General features: G+C 39.9%; 1 protein-coding gene across 2 annotated transcripts in view; it reads left to right on the forward strand.

Moving 5' to 3' along the window:
• The window catches only part of Ptprr (protein tyrosine phosphatase, receptor type, R), a 267,022-nt gene that overhangs the window by 14,436 nt on the left and 232,962 nt on the right, over positions 1–19,624 (forward strand). For both annotated transcript variants that reach the window (XM_063264355.1, NM_053594.2), the window contains one exon: positions 13,142–13,437. In XM_063264355.1, the coding sequence (XP_063120425.1) occupies positions 13,142–13,437 (296 nt within the window). The remainder of the gene's footprint in view (positions 1–13,141; positions 13,438–19,624) is intronic.

Consider the following 19,624-nt stretch of genomic DNA (forward strand, 5'->3'; position numbering starts at 1 on the left):
CGGTGTCCTCTTCCACTCAGTCTAAAACCTCTCAGATGTATTCAAGTCATGTGGATCAAAAGTTCATTCATTTTTATGGATGACCACTACTTCACTGTACAGATTACCAAGGTTTATCTATTCATTAACCTCTGGAAGAATATTCAAATTATTTCCATTGAGACTAATTATAGAGTTACTACAAAATTTTAAAAACATTTTTGTTCGAATATATGATCCGATTTCTCTAAGATTTCTTTGTGGTGAGTGTGCAGAGAAGTGAGTTTGCCGTGGCATATGTAAGTGCATGGTGAATTTTAGAAAAACTGCCAAGCTCTTTCCCCAAGTGCCTCTATTTTTTCTTTTCTTTTCTTTTCTTTTTTTTTTTTTTTTGTATCCGTATCAGTAAAATCTGAGGCCTCCTTTTTCCTAGGTCTTTACCAGGACTAAGTAGTATTAGCAATTTTCATTTAGAATTTCTGAAACGGAATTTACATCACAGTTTTAAATATGCACTCATTAATGACTTTTGAGCTTGTTGACTTCCAGCCTTTCTTTCTGATGCGCTTCAAGCCTTGATCCCATGTTTACACTGGTTTTTCTGCCAGCTGTTGGATTTTGAGAGTTCTTTATATATCCCGATGACTCGTCCATCTGGGTGCCTGAAATTCTTTCCTCCCAAGATGTAGGTGAGGTGGCCTCTCGGCTTCCTAGCAGTGTCTTTCACGTGACAGGGGGCTTATTGTCAAATTCATCCATTTTTAATATGCATTTTGTTTTATGTGTATGTCTGTCTATGTGGGAATGTCTGTAGTGAGTTCAGGTCCCCACAAAACTCACAGGTGACAGATTTCCCTGGAGGTAGAATTACAGGTTTGCTTTATATGGGTGCGCAAAGTAACTCGGTTCCTCTGCAAAAAGAGTTCACACCCTCAAATGTTGAGCCCCCTCTCCAACCTCATCGTCATCATAATTATTACTGGTGGTGGTGGTGGTGGTGGTGGTGGTGGTGGTGGTGGTGGTGGTGGTGGTGGTAATTCAGTCTCCCCTCCTGCCTCCCACCTCTGTAGATAGGGGTGGTGCATCTGTGTAGATCAGAGGATAACTTGTGGGAGTCAGTTCTTCCCTTCTGCCATGTTGGTTCTGGGAACGGAACTCAGATCCAAAAGCTCGGCAGCGGGTACCCACCCAGATATCTCATCAACTCCAATTTTCTTTTATTGTATGTGAATTTAGCGTCATCTACCAAAACTCCTTGCCTACGATTGTATACAATTTTTACTGTTCTCTTCTAAAAGTTGAGTGATCATATATTTTTAGTCTATGAGTGGTCAGGTATTTTTCAGAACTACGAGATTTATATATGAGTCAAGTTCTGTATAAAATGTGAAGTTTAAGGTAAAGTATCCAGTCTATAGATGGGCCCTAACCCTAGCCACTGGCAACCATAATTACCTTCTACTTCTGTGAGCTTAGCCATTTAGATTCCAGAAATGAATTTCTGCTTACTTTGCTATACCGCAATGTCCTCCAGCCTCAAGTGGGTTGCTGCAAATAACCAGATGCCCTTCTATGATGGATAGACAGTATTATATTCTATAAATACTACATGTTTTTAATTTTCCCACATATTTGTGGACACGGGTTGAGTCTCTATCTTAGATGTTGAGCTTAGTCCTACCATGATTATAACAATGCCGATGTCTCTTCAGGAGGACGGGGAGGTTGAGGGGATGTAGAGGGGTTGAGACCCAGAGGAGGACTTCCTCTTCTAAGGAAAATGGGAATGGGAAATAAAAATTAAAAAAAAATGAATCCATTTCTTCTCTGTTGTGATTCACTTTAGCATAGATTTACGTATAATTAAAATCATTATGTTCTTGGCAAATTTCATAAAACCTTAGTTACATTAAAATAGAGGAAGATCACATAACAAAAAAATTAATTTCACTTGTTCGGTTGTACTCTCAGTAGTGAAGGTGCTGGGTCATAGGGATGTTCTTATTTGAATGCTCTGAAGAATGCATGGGCCCTCATAGCTGGACATTTCTACCTGTGGTGTTTGAGGGTGCCATTTTCTCCACATCCTTTTGCTACCGATGAGAGCAACCCTAAGCAGGTATGGAGAGTTACATCATTGAATATTCAATTTGTCTGTCCCTAGTGATGACTGATACTGAAACAGATTTTATGTCCCTGCTGCTCATCTGTCTGTCTGTCTTCTTTAGGGAAATACCTGTTCAGGCTCTTGGCTTATTTATTTAGCAGATTGCTTTCTTGCCTTCCGGTTGTCCCAGTTTCTTATTTATTTTGGATGCTAAGTCTTTCCGTGGTCTCAATGTGTTCCCCAGAGGTCCTGTGTCAGAAACTTAAATCCATTTGCAACAGGAGTGAGAGACATCACGGAACTTACTACATCATGACAAATTTACTGTGATGAATGGACGGATGTTGTTACCTGGGGGATGAATTACATCCAGTGAGCCACCTCTCCCTTTCATCCTTCATCGTGGGATAGCATAGTATGTAATGTATGGCTTGCAGGAGGGTGTGGGGAAGGGAAAAGGATTATGGAAGAGATTGTAGGGCTGTCCTGGATTTGTGAGGTGTTTTTTTTTTTCACAACTAAGATTTAAAGCTAGAGTCTCTCTTCAAGAGCTCTCTGTGGCCTGATTCCCTCTGTGTGTTGGCTAGAAGGGATGTGCACATAGATGATCAGCCTCCTGATGGACTTGGAGTTCTGTTCCTCTTCAGTGCCCTGGCTCCCTTCCTATTGGCTTGCATGTTGCTCAGTTAGACCATGTTGTGCTGTTGTCCCCCAAGTGTTTGTAAATTACTGTTTGGCTTATTTAGCTCAAACAAGATACAATGTATTCGATGTATTATACTCAGAACCTTCCAGGCCTTTTAAACTTCTTCAAGAGTATTTTATCTTTGAACTTTCATATGATCCAGTTATGGCATACACGGACATATGCACAGAAGTGGGTATACAGCAGTGAAACCTGCACACCATGATGAATGGAGATGAGGTATAGAATCTACCCTGGAATCCACTGATAGGCGGGTGAATGAAGAAAATGGGGCACGCATACACAATAGAGTTTTATTCAGCCACAAAATAAAAATAAAATAAAATGAGCAAAAGTGTGTTGTTCGCAGGAGTTCTCATAGAAGGGGTGTGTCATCGTGTTACCTGAAATAAGCCAATTTCATGTTTCATAGCTCTAATATAACCCCAATTAAGACCAGGCCAGCACCCAGCAGTCAACAGCCAACACAAAGTGAACTCATGTCTTTTTTGGAGAGGACTTTTTCTCTCTCTCATAATACTTAGTCATTTTTTGTTGTTTTTGTTTTTGTTTCTTAATTGTCTTTTGCTTATATTATGGTTTCCAGTTTTGTGTTTTATGGAATTTCTATCTGCAAAGGTGTGTGTGTGTGTGTGTATGTGTGTGTGGTGTGGTGTGTGTGTGTGTATGTGTGTGTGTGGTGTGCCTGTGTGTGTGCCTGTGTGTGCATGGTGTGTGTGGTGTGTGTCTGTGTGTGTGTCTGTGCCTTCGTGTGGGGGGACATGTGCGTGTGTGTGTGTGTGTGTGCGTGTGTGTGTGTGTGTGTGTGTGGTGTATGTGTATGTGCGTATGTGAGGTGTGTGTGTTTATGTGAGGCGTGTGTGTTTATGTGAGGTGTGTGTGTGTATGTGTGGTGTGTGTGTGCCTGTGTGTGTGTGTGCCTGTGTGTGTATGTGTGGTGTGTGTGTGTGTGTGGTGTGTGTGGTGTGTGTGTGTATGTGTGGTGTGTGTGTGTGTGTGTGGTGTGTGTGGTGTGTGTGTGTATGTGTGGTGTGTGTGTGTGTGTGTGGTGTGTGTGTATGTGTGGTGTGTGTGTGTGGTGTGTGTGTGTATGTGTGGTGTGTGTGTGTGTCTGTGCCTGTGTGTGTGTGGGGGGGTGTCTGTGTGTGTGTGTGTGTGTGTGTGTATGTGAGGTGTGTGTGTATATGTGAGGTGTGTGGGGTGTCTGTGTGTGTGTGTATGTGAGGTGTGTGTGTGTATGTGTGAGTGTGTATGTGTGTGTATGTGAGGTGTGTGTGTGTGTGTGTGTGTGTGTCTGTGTTTCTTGTGCTTTATCTTTGGCTCTTCTTTTTTTGTTTGCTTGTTTTGTTTTATTCTGGTTTGTTTGTTTTTTGTTTTTCTTATTTTATTAGTTTTTCTAGGTGCCTGTTTGTTTTCTAATGAAAGAGAGCAAGAAAGAATGTGGATTTGAGTGGGTGCAGAGGTGGAGAGGATCTTAAGGGAACTGGGGAAGGAAAACATATAATCAGGATATATTGTATGAAAAAAACTATTTTTAATTTTAAAAACAAACTTATTCAAGAAGCAAGAAGTACTAAAGTAAATAAAGAGAAATTATTTGAGAGGAAGGAGGTCAGAGGGTAGTAAAAGGCAGAATCAGGAAAGGTAATGGGTGGGGTAACGCTGTGTGACACAACCTTTCTTGATGCCCATCTACTCACCCCAGACACGGAGCCCACGACAGACCAAAGTACGGATACCATCGAGGTCCAATTGACGAACCAATGAGTTTATCAGGGTTACTTACAGAAGCAGAAATGACTCAAAGACGACTGCATCGCCAAAGCCCATCCCAGCATTACTGACAGTTCACAAGAGCTGGGGAGCTGGAGCACACCGCTGATCCCGTGGGGAGCTGGAGCACACCGCTGAGCCTGTAGGCAGCTCAGCAGGCTGGAGGGTGTCCTTTCCTGGCATCTCAGTTGTCCTAAGCCTCTTGCAGGCGGCTCAGCCAGTTTCTCCTTCCTTAGAGCTGGGCTCTGCTCTTTTGAGAGGGATTCTCAGCTTTTATTGCTTATTAATGGATGGGATCATTTTCAGTGACTTCCTGAAGCTCTTTTGAGTAATTTATCTTTCTTCTTAAGGAGCTTGTCTGCAGGGTAGAATGTTCTGGTCGAGGAAGAAACTGTTACACAATGAATATAACAATGTGCACTGCATGCTAGCATGAAAATGTCATGATGAAACACATTGTTTCATACAATTAACATACACTAATATAAACACTACTTGCTAAAGAAAGATGACAACCTTAGCGTTTGTCAAGGTGGGCAATCCTACTGTCTGTCCTCATGGGTTCTTCATGTCAAATCTGTGCCTCTGAAATTTAATCCTCTGAATGTCCAGAAAAATCTTCCTCATGAGCTCAACATAAATTCAATAGTTTTCCATGTCTATGTCTGTAAGCACTGTTTTATATTGTAATGTTGATACTAACATGTGATCTTGGGAATGGACAATGAAGGAAAAATTATGGCTTGACAGTGATGTGTCTGTGTACCAAGTTAAGAAGTGGTCAACTGACTAGCTAGTTTTATGTCAACTTGACAAAAGCTAGAGTCATCTGAGAGGAAAAAATACCAATTGAGAAAATGTCTCTGTTAGACCAGGCTATAGGCAAGCCTGTAGGGCATATTCTTACCTAGTGATTGATGTGGGAGGGACCAGCACATTGTAAGTGGAGCCATCCCTAACCTGGTGGTCCCGGATTCTATAAGAAAGCAGGCTGAGCAAGCCATGATGAGGAAGCCAGTAAGCAGCACCCCCTCCACGGCCTCTGCATCAGCTCCTGCCTCCAGGTTCCTGCCCTGTCTGAGTTCCTGTCCTGACTTCTTTCATTGATGGAACGGTGATATGGAAGTGTAAGCTGAATAAACCCTTTCCTCTCCAACTTGCTTTTGCTCATGGTGTTTTATTACAGTAATAGAAACTTAACATTATGACTCACATTTCTCTATCTAAATGTAGGTACTACCATAAATTAATTTTCCCAGTTATCTTTAAATCTCCACGGCTGGTTCTTGCTATAATGTCAACACAGTCATTGAATGGATTTTTTTTTTAGTTCTATATCTTAATACTCTTTTAATTGATCTTTGCTCTATCCTCTGATAATTAGTTATCTGGAATTTTCTCTTGTCACCTACAATGTTTTCCCTGTAACCTCTGTACATTCTGCTAATTCCTTCTAACCCACTTTATCTATAACCAAGGTAACCATGTAGAAGTGTGTGTGTGTGTGTGTGTATGTGTGTGTGTGTATGTGTGTGTGTATGTGTGTGTGTATGTGTGTATGTGTATGTGTGTGTGTATGTGTGTGTATGTGTATGTGTGTGTGTATGTGTGTGTGTATGTGTGTGTGTATGTGTGTGTGTATGTGTGTGTGTATGTGTATGTGTGTATGTGTGTGTATGTGTGTATGTATGTGTGTGTATGGTGTTGTCGTTGTTGTTGTTATTGTTGTTGTTGTGGTGGTGGTCCCTCCTGAAATCTTGTAAACACTCTCCTTTCTGTAATGTTTTTATATTATTAAAGTATTTAAAATGGCGTGGGTTCTCTTCAGTGTCTCTGTACTATTTTCCTATTGTTACATGACAAATTCCTCTGCAGTTTGGATCTCGTATTTATTATGTCTTAGTTTCTATGGACCATAAACCAGAATATTGCTTCACTCTTTGTCCCAAAGTCTTTCACATGGCTGCAGTTAAGGTGTTTTTCAGGGCTTGGATCTCAAATAGAGGCTTGATAAGGGAAAAGATTTTCTTCTTAGCTCAATTATGTGACTGCTACAAAGAGTTAATTCTTCGAGAATTATTGGTCCACAATCTCAGTTCCTTGCTGGCTTCTGGCTAGAGGCCATCAACTTGCATGGACTTGATCCAATACAGTTTGCTTTATCAGAGTAAGTAAGAAAAATCTAGCAACACAGAAATTACATCTTTTAAAATCTAGTCATAGAAGTGATATTCGCTCACCATGACTGTGTCTGTTGATTAGATGCCATGTGTCCTCAGCAGCTGGGAACTGCACACAGACATGAGTGCTAGGAGCGGGGTCATAGGCTGCATTGTAAAAATCCCTCTACCACAATAAATTAAGCTTTATTTTCAATTCAATTCAATTAAAGTATCCATCCACCCATCCACCTACCTACCCATCCATCTATCCATCCATCCATTTATCCACCCATCCACCCACCCACCCATCCATCCATCCATCTACCCACCCTTTCATCCACCCATCCATCCATCCATCCATCCATCCATCCATCCATCCATCTACCCACCCTTTCATCCACCCATCCATCCATCCATCCATCCACCCATCTATCCATCCATCCACCCATCCATCCATGTCTCTATTGTGGGTGGGCATTTTGCTCACATGTGTGTCCAGCCCCTAGAGGCTGGAAGAGGGCACCAGAGCCCTGCAGTTGGAGTTATAGGTAGCAATAGTGCTGAGAAATATATGGGGTTCTCTGCTATGAGTTTTTTTTCAGTTTTTATTGGATATTTTCTTTATCTACATTTCAAATATTATCTCCCTTCTTGATTCCCCCTTCAGAAAGCTCCTACCCCATCCCCCACCCCCTGCCACCATGAGGGTGCTCCCCCACCCATTCACCCACTTACTCTCACCTCCCCACCCTGGCATTCCCCTACACTGGTGCATTGAGCCTTCACAGGACCAAGGGCTTCTCCTCCCATCCTCTGCTACAGGGTTCTTAAGTAATAAGCCGTCTCCAGCTCCTTCCCTTCTTTTGGGTGTTGGCATTTATTTATGAATTTGTCTATGTTCTTTACAAAATAATTACCTAAATTACCCAGTTTGCCATTTTTTTCAATTCAGTAGTGTCTACTTCATTGTTTAACTCCAATGATGAGACTCCAAAACTGCTGGTTTTCTTTTTTACTATAACATTAACCCCTTTAACTAATTTCTTCTCTTGTTTCTTTGAACATCTTTTTAAAAATTTCTTTTCACTTTATTTTATTTATTTATTTATTTATTTATTTATTTATTTATTATGTATACAATGCTCTGTCTCATGTATGCCTACAGGCCAGATCTCATTATAGATCACCATGTGGTTGCTGGGAATTGAACTCAGGACCTCTGGAAGAGCAGTCAGTGCTCTTTACCTCTGAGCCATCTCTTCAGTCCACTTTATTTTATTTTCGAGATAATAATTTCATTAAAACAGTTCTCCTTTCCCTTCCTCCCCTCCCTTCACAACCTCCTCCCTCTATATACGCCTTTCTGCTCTCTTTTAAATTCATGGCTTCATTTTTCACTAATTGTTATTGAATGAATACACACACACACACACACACACACACACACACACACACACATTCTTTTTCTCCCTTTGCTGAAAATAGATTTTTTTCTCACATAATATATCCAGATCCACAGCCTTTCTGTCTCAATAAAAAAAACAGACTGGCAAAGAGATAATTAAAATAAAACAAAAGTTAAAACACTGGAATAAGGAAGAAAAATACCTATCAGAACAACTTTAATCAACATATTTTAAAGCTTTCTTTTTCACTTTTAGTCAACTTTTTAAGTGGAAATCTGGCTTCTTCTGCTCTCTGTCCCTCACAACAGTAGTCTATTCATGTGCCTTACACTTATTTTTAATCTATAAGAACTTCTTTGCTGAAATTTAGTTTTATTGAAACACACTGAAGTTCCATTTCTACACTAATTTCTAGAGAGAACTATATGCATGTGAGTTTTCTGTGGCTTCAATATTAGACTAAAAGACTTACATATTTGAAGACATTTTTATTAATCTTCCACAAAGCATTCTTATTTCTTCCTTCCTATTCTGTGTTCTTCTTACTAAGAAAAGCCTTATATTACTCTGTCTATTTTTCTTCTAACTATTAAAAACTACTTCTTTGGCACTGGATTTCTTTTCTGTTGTATACCCATCGCTCCCCATCTCTTCCCCAATCAGCCTCCCCTTCCCTACCTGTGCAACTTCGCATCCTCTTTTTCTTTTATACCCATCAATTTATGCTCCCCCTATATTCTTGGGCATATGACTTTCCATTGGAACACGGTCAGCCTACCAGTGGAACACTGTCAGAGAAAAACTGACTCCTGTTCTTCCAGCATCTATCAAGTGTCAATTACTTCTCTACCAACGGTGAGACTTCATGGCCATCCCTTCCCTCTTCAAGCCAGGATATGGTCTGGTTTGGACTTACATGGGGAATGTACACTCTGTCACAACCACTGAGTTCGTATATACAGCTGCCCTCCTGTGTCCAGAGGAAACTATTTCCCTGTGTCCACCCACTGCCTCTGGCTCTCACAGCCTCTCTATCCTTCACCCACAAGATTTCTGAACGTTGGGAGAAGTGGTTGGGTTATAGATAAGCTGTTTAGTGCTGAACAGTTTATAGCCTCTTCACCTTGGCCAGTTGTGGCCATCAACTGCAAATAGAAGCTTATTTTATCTGCTGAGAATTGAGAGAAGTCTTTTCAAAAAAGAAATACCTCTTTTTAAAAATAATTTATAATTTTTATCTTCTGTGCATTGGTGTCTTACCTACATGTATATCTGGGTGTCAGATCTTGGAGTTACAGATAGATGTGGGTTGACATGTGAATGCTGAGAATTGACCCTGGTTCCTCTGCAAGAACTGTCACTGATCTTAATCTCTGATCCAGCTCTTCAGCCTCAGGAGACATCTTAACCAATGTGTATAATAAGAAGCCATTAAAAACCTATAATAGTATGTCCAGTTAGCCAAATAATAGTAGTTGATACCCCCATAGGGCCCAATAACCTAGCCATGGGTTTTCAACCCGGCAATGGTGCCCGATGAGGGTTTCATCTTGTGGCACAAGACTTATGTCCAGTTAGAAAGTGGTTGGCTACTCCAGTGGTGTTTGTGCCACTGTTACACGGTGAGCTGTCTTCCTAAGATAGGCATTCACATGGGTAATGGGTAGGGTTCACATGTGGGTAAGACTGATGACTGCTTCTCTCCTCCAGTAGTACATATAGCACCTTCTAACACCCTGAAAGCTATCTCTAGGGATGACGCTTCCAGATTGGAACTAGCTTATTATTCCATGTTCTGTGACTCAAATACAGGATTTATTTTCTTGTTGGATATATTTTATTTATATTTCAAATGTTATCCCCTTTCCTCCATGCAACCACCTACCCCTTCCCACCTCCCCATCCTGGCAGTCCCCTACACTAGAGCATCAAACCTTGGCAGGACCAAGGCCTTCTCGTCCCATTGGTGCCCAACAAGGCCATCCTCTGCTACATATGCAGTTGGAGCCATGGTCTGTCCATGTGTGCTCTTTGGAGCTCTGGCGGGGTCTGTCAGGTTGGCATCGTTGTTCTTATGGAGTTGCAAACGCCTTCAGCTCCTTCCATTCTTTCTCTAACTCCTCCAATGGGGACCCCATTCTCAGTTCAATGGTTGTCTGTGAGCATTCGCCTCTGTATTTGTCATGCTCTAGCACAGCCTCTCAGGAGACAACCATATCAGGCTCCTGTCAGCATGCACTTCTTGGCATTGCAATATTGTCTGGGTTTGGTGGCTATATGTATGTGGGCTGGATCCCCAGTTGGGGCAGGCTCTGAATGGCCATTCCTTCAGTCTCTATTCCAAACTTTGTCTCCGTATCTCCTCCTATGAATATTTTTATTCCCAAATACAGGATTTCTTCAGAAATTCAGTTCTACTTGGAGAATAACCAATAGCATCAGCAATAGTTTATAATGTATACCAGTCTATGACTCCTCACTGCTGACAATACCAAGAGAGGTGGCCAATTCCTGGCAGTGGGATTTTGATTTGTTTGCCTATGACATTTACTACGTGTGCTTGTGCTGTCAATCCATCATCAGGTAGCTACACTTTAATTCTCTCTCTCTCTCTCTCTCTCTCTCTCTCTCTCTCTCTCTCTCTCTCTGTGTGTGTGTGTGTGTGTGTGTGTGTGTGTGTGTGTGTGTACACACGCATTAAGAAGCTTGTGCGGTAAGTAGTATGTTCCCGAATTATTTTTAAAGGCCCTTAGTGTCATTTATCTCTTCTCACATCCCTTTCTCTAACTTGCCATCTAACTCCCCACAGCTATTTAACCCTTGCTGTTCCACTAATTCCTTTAAGTCTTGATCCCATTGCTTTTATTTTCTCCTCCTAAATCTCACCTGCCATACTCTTACTAGTTTCCTCACCTCTGTGGATGTTGCAAATAAAACCTAAATATTTAAAAATTCAAAGCTAGCACCCACATTTGATCACATAACTTATCTATAATATTTACCATTCTAGGTCTGGATTACCTCCCTCAAAAATTTATTGTTTTCAGCTCTATTCATTTAGCGTACATTTCATAATTTAGTATTTTTAAGATATCATAGTTTGGTAAAGATGATGGTTAAATAGTGATGACCTTTGAAAGAGCTATACCTTGCTTTTCTGGATGAAATAAGAATTCTTCACATTTGGAAGTTAAATAATCCTTAAGAACATATTACTATCATGAGATTTAAAACAGGGTTTCAGTGTTATTGTTCTTGCCATTTTATTAACAGAGACCAGTACTGAAGCATACTGGATGTAGATCAACTTTCTAGCTACAAAGTAGTCATTTGGATGGTATTGAGTGTCCAAGACGGGTTTCTACAACTTTTCATCTCCTCTCTGAGAAATGGAGTCTGGTATTATGAAAAATTGTGATGAAATGGTTACCTTGGCGTTGAAAAATAGAATTGAAAATATTTGTCTTGGTTGAGGGTTTCTAAGACTGCCCATTTAAAGATTGTTGTTGTGATGAAGACATATTCTGTATTTAAATCATCCTGGGACTCTAACTTCAGATATAGACTGTCCTACCAAGGAGTACACCTTACAATTTGGGGACACAAAGACTATATTGAACATGGTGATGGTGTTGAATTGGGTTTGTTAATATTTGAGATTTATAAAACAAGACATAACGGATTAAAGATAAAAGAAAACTGGTCTGCAAAAAGACATGCTAAATGCAGAAATAATTGCTCATGTTACTTGGCCACAAGCAAATCTGGGGTACCTATATTGGTAGCATTACTGTGTTTTAACCTGTTCCTCTCTTTTTCTATCAAAAAGTAGATTGCATTTTTGCCTTTGTAATGTATTGATTAGCCAGGCAATAATTTTTAAATTAAATATAATATCTACTTCCCTCTATGGTTATTGATTAATCAGAGCAATGGTTATTAAATTCAAAGAATATTTGTCTCACAGGAGAAATAATAAATGTACTTGTTAGTGTTTAGGTTCAATTGCTAAAACCAAACCATTTTTAATAGCAACAACTATAATAAGGTTGAAAATTGTTTCTCTACTACACAGAAGTTCAGAGATGACCATAGTGTTCTCCTTTTATAAGAGAGCAAAAATTCTTTTATGATGTTGCTCTTTAACACATGGTTTCTATATCATACTCCTACTACATCAACCCTATCTAAGTCATTACCAATGGTGAACGCAAGGTTATATACGTGAGTCACCGACCAGTGGAGCTATAGTTTCACATAGCACTATTTAGTCAAGAGAAAGGCTGAGAAACATATATAATTTTATGGTACGATGAGTAAGGCTGCTATCAGACAATCCGAAAGTGTTGTCATGAGCACACTCCGACCTCTGCTTTTGGTGACCTAAACTAATCTGCTAAAATAGCTATAAGCATGAGGTAAAAATTTTATATTAATAGTTTCTATAAGAATTCTTATAATTGTGTATATGGTCATCAACAAAAACAAAGAAAGCTTAAAATCAATACATTTAGCATTTGAGAAGCAAACAGGTCACCCAGACAGGACACCAAACGAGGCCAACCCCGGTGCTGTAGGTTTAGATAAAAGAAGGAAGGGACACCATGGAGATGAAGGAAGGGACACCGTGGAGACACCTTTGTCAGTAAAATGCCTGCTGCCCAAGAATGGGAAGCTGAATTTAGGTCCCCAATGCACCCCCAAAAAAGTCAGGAGTGGAAAGTATGGCTATGAGCTCAGCTCTGGGGAGACAGAGGACCCCTGCCAGTCTCACTGAACTCGTGAATCCAGGTTTAGTCTGAGGTTCTGGCGCAAAAGACAAGATAGGGAACTATTGAGGATAATACCCAGTGTTAACTCTGTAATCCACAGGCACATGCACCCACATGCACACATACAGACACAAACACACACACATACACACACACATATATATACATATATATTATATATTCTCATGTTTTTCTGGACAGTATCTTTTATTTCTTTTTGGTTCTTTGTCTTGTAGGGTGTTTTTCCAGGAACAATGACCACTTTTTGGCTATTCGTCAAAAGAAGAGTTGGAAACCCATGTTCATTTATGACCATTCCCAAGACATTAAGAAGAGCCTGGATATCGCTCAAGAGGCATATAAACACAACTACCCCGCCCCCTCAGAAGTTCAAATAAGCAAACGTCACCAGATCGTTGATTCAGCATTTCCTAGACCTGCATATGACCCATCTCTTAATCTGTTGGCTGCATCTGGTCAAGACCTCGAAATAGAAAATCTCCCAATTCCAGCAGCAAATGTGATTGTGGTGGTAAGTACCAAGTTACCCGGCACTGATGCTGGTCCTGATGTTGATGATGATACTGAGGCTGCTGTTAGCGCTAGTGCTGATGTTCCTCCCTGTGATTGATACTAGAAAATGAAAAGAGGCTAATTGTGAACACTTAGTATTAGCTCTCAATGATGACTTACCAGAGAATTTCTCATTCTCTGATATAGTTTCTTTGCTACTCATTATGTCCCTTCCCCATGAAGTAAGATTTTTGTATGTCATCTTCTCATAGTCTAAGGCATGGTCTAAAACATGCATATGCAGAGAAATAAAGATCATATTAGGAAGGCTTTACTATTGAATCAGACCATATCATATACAGAGCCTCCTGTCCTCTGTGTAATACATTCTTAAAGGCAAGGCCTATTATCAGCGTGTGTAAATAAGTAGCAATTGCCAAAGATCTTTACTCGGGTTGTAACAAAAGAGGAGAAAATTGAAACAGAGAGTTCTTATGGGGGAGATTAATGAGTAGTGTTCAGTCACTGGAGTAAATAAAATTGGTTGGAAGAAAGTTATGTATAATAATATTCCTGATATCACTGGGCAGGCATTAACATTTGTATGATACCATAATCCCAGAAGAGATAACCCAACTAGGATTTCTCAAGCAGTGGAAGTGTTATATGAAAATCCATTCTGTGGTTAAATCTCTTTTTATACTGTGCTCTCTCATACTGGTTTGAGGAGGATTGTCATCAGTTCAAAGTCAGCCGGAGCCACATAGCCAAATAAACCCTTCAAAATAGTATATGCATGGATTGAAATACCAAAATAATTGAACTAATTTAAATACTCATTTTAAAATTATAACAAAAGCAAAACTCATACAAATCTGTAACTAAATGTTTTTCGATTTCTGTTAAAATTTAAATAATTTGACTTTGGGTAATTCACTTAATTGACTTAATGTAATTCAGTGAAACTATGTTTATTTTGTGATAACTCCTATTCATAACATGACTAAATTGAACTGCACTTGTCATATCTATCTATCTATCTATCTATCTATCTATCTACATATATATGTATATGTATGTATAATCTTTTTCAATGATAATAAACAGGCATCTATTCATTGACATTTAATATGTATTGAGTATCTACGTAACACAGTTGTCATTTAGGGTATCTAGAAAAACAGATAAATGAGACAGTGTTTGTTCATGCTTGAGAAATGGCAGGGGAGAAAAATGCCAGGAATTAAAATAAGGGAATAATAGAAATCACAAAGTGGCAGCGTAAGAACTCTTCCTGTAGGTTGTTTGATCTCCCATAAGGCTGAGAATTTTTCCTTTAAGACAAACAGAAGTTATAAGGGTGAGAGTCAGTACCCAGTCTATGTGCCGAGGATGGGTGATGCCAACCGTGTCTCTGTATCTGGAAATGCCTGTCTTATGCACTGGTTATTGTTGTCCTATAGCCATCAAAGCCTACGTTACTGTGATTTACAGTTCAAGAAGTCTGGTCTACTTTTTTAATGCTACATACTATCTAGTTAATTTACTATTACAGACAAGAAGAGTCATACATTAGAAATTCTGGAAGGTCAGTTTACTTTTAGGCTATGCATAGTTTAGGGATGTATGAAGAAGCATTGCTTTGTCCTTTGAGGGATGATGATACAAAGGCAAAAGGTGCTTTTGCTGCATGAATTCTGTCTAGCCTGCAGCAAAAATAATTTTCAAAGTGAAATCCACCCAGGGGTGGGTTTGGGGATATTGTTTTGGGTTACTTATACTCTTCCTTAACCATCGAACAAGCAAAATAAACACAGCGCGATTCCTAAGCATCCCTTATAACATTTGCTCCTCAGCGGGTACTTAACCAACTTTGCAATGCACCCGTTGTTCATATTACCTCTCACAGTGAATCACAACTGAAATTGCCAAAACGGTTTGTACAAAACCACTTACATTAGTTATGCAACGGTGATTTCCTAGGAAAACTGGGGAGGTGGAGTTATTTTTCATATAAATCAATAATGCTCGGATGCTTCTAAAACAGTGTGACGTATACCTAAGCATAAGTATGATTGTGGGGCACTCTTTCCTGAAAAGCAATTTAAGAATAGATCATACACAATGCAAAACATAATTCATCAACAGTTTAACAGTTCTGGTGGGATAGCTGGTGTGTTGTGTGTACAAGATTTACGTATGTGTTTCTGTGTTCAAAACAAACCTAGCTTGACACAAATACACTGTACACAAACACTTATCTGGCCTTTTTTCTTTAGGGAATATTTCGGTGATATTGATGAATTATTGTTTAGTCTTACAAATACAAAATGAGCAGTATTAATAAGTATCAGTCCCATTAACAGAGTAAATGCCTGAAATGTCTTCTACTGAAATGGTTAAAAGCTATACTAAACCTCTGAAATGTATATGTAGCTTCTAAGAGCTCCCAGTCAGATGGGAACAACTCTCATTTTGTCTTCCAATGTTTAGTCCGTGCTCCTCTTTCTGATATTATTGGCAATGAGGTTTAGACTGAGAAATTTAAGAAGGATGGGCACTTCCTCACCTTCCTGATTCCTAATTAGGGCCACAATAAAGAAATTCCTTAAGAGATTTGTCCACAAATGTTTTTTTCTTTTATTTCCTTTTCTTCTCTAATTGAGAAAATTTATAGTTTATTTGTTCTATGGAAGAACAACACAATGAATACGTTTATCCCAAGGAACAATAATTACATTCTAGAAACTCTGTGAAGACGCTATTGTCTGTGCAAATACAATATAGATGGGGAAATCAAAGGGTTCCAAGTCCGACCTGAGGTAAGACATAGATAGGCATTAGCCAAATGTGCACTAGAAATTCTGTGGCACCCAACACTGGATTCCCAGGATGCTTGTCAGGCCGCCGGGCTGTTTATCGGGAAGAAGAGACTGCAGGAGCATGCGCACTGCAGGAGCATGCGCACAAGTGGTGGGATTGAGTTGGGTCCAGGCTCTTCCAGGTCTGCATATGTTATTGAGTCAACAGCAGTATAACCTGGCCAAAAACCTGGGAAACTCTGGAGCAGGTAAATCTGTGGAATACATGACGGCGGGCTATTATAGGTAAGTGAGAAGAGCTGTGGGTAGAGTGATGACATCTTGCTTCATAGAGTGTGCTTAATGTATAGAAGGGGGAAGAAGTTGGAGAAGCTAAAAAAGGGAGACAGAAAAAGAAAGGTACATTGGGAGTTTTTCTTGAATACATTAAGACAGTGGTAAAATGTTCTTCTGTATGAGGTCCCCATGAGATACCTAGAATGCTGTGGCTTGTTTCTTGGTCATTCTTACCCAGACCAGCACTCAGGGGGAATATCTACTGTTTCTTTGAAAAAGTACATTTTAATTAGTCTTTGGAAATGTAATATATATGTATACATATATATATATGTATATGTGTGTGTGCATGTATGGATATATACACTCAAACATACATACATACATACACACTAACACACATACTGTTTCTTAATTGTGTCCACTCTGTACTCTCCCTCCAATTCTACTCTGAATACCCACCCCCAAATATCATGATGACAACTTCTTGTCTTCTTTCCCACTTTCATTTTCAATTTTTAGCCCACTGAGTCCAATCAGTAATACCCATAGGCATATGGCTCCAAGGGCATTCATGAAGGCATGGGCAATTTACCAGTGGCTACTCACCAAACAAAAGTGGCTTTCCCTCCTCCAGAAGCCACCACCTACCAATAGTTCTAAAACTGCCACACGCCATCACTATGTTTGCACTTTAACCGGCCTAATGTAGTGTAGGTCCTGTGCGAGCAACTTCAGTTGCTGTGGGTTCATGTGTACAACAGGCTGGTCAAATCCAGAAGACAAAGTTTCTCGATACTTCTCTCCATGTTCCCTGAGCCCAGAAGGAGGGTGACAGGTTGATATCTATAACTAAGCGCTATCAGCCACTTAGTCTCTGCACTTTGAAGACTTAAGAGTTTCATTGACTCCCGAGGTGATTTCCCCCATTTAAAATAATGTCTGCTATAGGCATGTGTTTGAAGCTTGGTATACTGGAATATGTTCCTTCTATTCCAAGTTTCTGTAGGTCTTTTAACATGAAAGGATGTTGTATTCTCTAAAAGCCTTCTGTTTCCACTGAGATCATAAAGTGGTTTTTGTCCTTTAGTCCACTTACATAATTTGTAACAATCACTGATCAACATGTATTGAATCGTGCCCACATCTCAGCTGTGATCATGGTGAATGGCCTTTTTTGATGTGTTCCTGAATTGGGTTTGCAAGTATTTCATTGAAATCTTTTGCATTTAAATTCATCAAGGAAATTGTCTGTGATTTTCTTTTTTTTTTTTTCCCTGTCTTTATGTGCTCTATGGCCATTCTTGCAAATACTCTTTTAAGAAATTTAACTTGCCAAGACTATCAGGGATAACAGGCTTCCAGTGATATCTGAAGCCTATGGTTTGAGCCACACTTCAGCTTGTTCTTCTGACCAGCTGTTGAGACTCTCTTTGTAAATAAATAACTAATCCTTAGGTGTTATTTATAGACTTTGAGAACTCTATCATCTTGGCTTTACTAAGGAAAGAAATGTATAACATTTACAATGTTGTATGATGTCTTAGTCAGGGTTTCTATTCCTGCACAAAACATCATGACCAAGAAGCAAATTGGGGAGGAAAGGGTTTATTCAGCTTACACTTCCACATTTCTGATCATCACCACAGGAAGTCAGGACAGGAACTCACACAGGGCAGGAACTTGAAGGCAGGAGCTTATGCAGATGCCATGAAGGGGTGCTGCTTACTGGCTTGCTTCCTCTAGCTTGCTCAGCCTGCTTTCTTACAGAACCCAGGACCACTAGCCCAGGGTTGGCACCACCCACAATGGGCTGGGCCCTCCCTCACTGATCACTAATTGAGAAAATGCCTTACAGCTGGATCTCATGAGGCATTTCCTCAAGGGAGGCTCCTTTCTCCGTGATAACTCCAGCTTGAGTCAAGTTTACACATAAAACCAGCCAGTATGTATGATGTAGAAAACAATTAGATTCTTTTCTATAGAAAGATTAACTTAATCACAATTTTATACTTGTGCAATGAATGTTTCACAAGATAGAATTGAACAATATGTATAGTGCTGAAATTCCACCATGTCAAGGAAGATGTATTAGTTATAAATATTTTGTTTCAACTGACCAAAACTTCAACACAAACTAACAGAGTGTGTTGGCTGAAGTATGAGTACTTCTGTAGGACATGACACCTTAGGTATGCTTGGCTACGGGCCTGAACTGTGAGAGTGACCTCCCGGTTCTACTTTCCAAGGTGGCACACTCTCAGAATGGTTATCTTCTTTCTGTTAAACAGCATAGGCTCTGTTCTTGCAGGATCATACTTAGGCAGAAGGGATGTTTCACAACGTTCAGTAACTCCATGGGCTTCTGTCCTTGAAGACTTTGACACCAAACAATGAGCCTGGACTCATCACATGAACTTAAACCTCAGGTGTTCCTCCCAGGGCTTTCCCTAAACGCCTATAAGCTACACATGGGAGAGGATGCTACCTGTGATCAAATTTGAACACTATTAAACCAGAAAAGGTGGAACACACACCACAAATAGTTCACTGTGTGATAACGCAGATAATATGGGTTTTCATTTTTTATTATTTCTTTTTATTCCTGATGTTATAATGTAGTTACATCACCCTCCCTTCCCTTTTTCCTTCTTAAATTCTTCCATAAATGCCTCCTTGCCCTCTTTCAGATTCATGATCTCATATTTTATCAATCAAATTGTTATGTGTGTGGTATATATTCCTCAGTACATAAATACAACCTACTCAGCCTGTATAATGGCACTTGTGTGTATATGTTTTTAGCAATGACTCTTGCAGTATGCTTTTCCTGGGAAGGCTGTTCCTACCCATCTCATTTCTTTATTTCTCGTAGTTCTTTGCATAGGGTTGATGCCCCATGGACTTTCCTCCATCCACATTAGCATGCTAGCATGTCAATTGTTGTCCATGTTCAGCTCATGTTTAGGCTGTCAGGCTGGTGAGGTTTTGGGGTGTAGTCTCTGACATGTTTAGAAGATACAATCTCACAGCAGCAAATCTGCTGATCCCCTGGCTCTTATAGTCTTTCTGCCCCTTCTTCCTCAATGTTCCCTGAGTCTTAGTGTA

Source organism: Rattus norvegicus, chromosome 7, assembly GCF_036323735.1.
Source record: "Rattus norvegicus strain BN/NHsdMcwi chromosome 7, GRCr8, whole genome shotgun sequence".
NCBI lineage: Eukaryota > Metazoa > Chordata > Mammalia > Rodentia > Muridae > Rattus > Rattus norvegicus.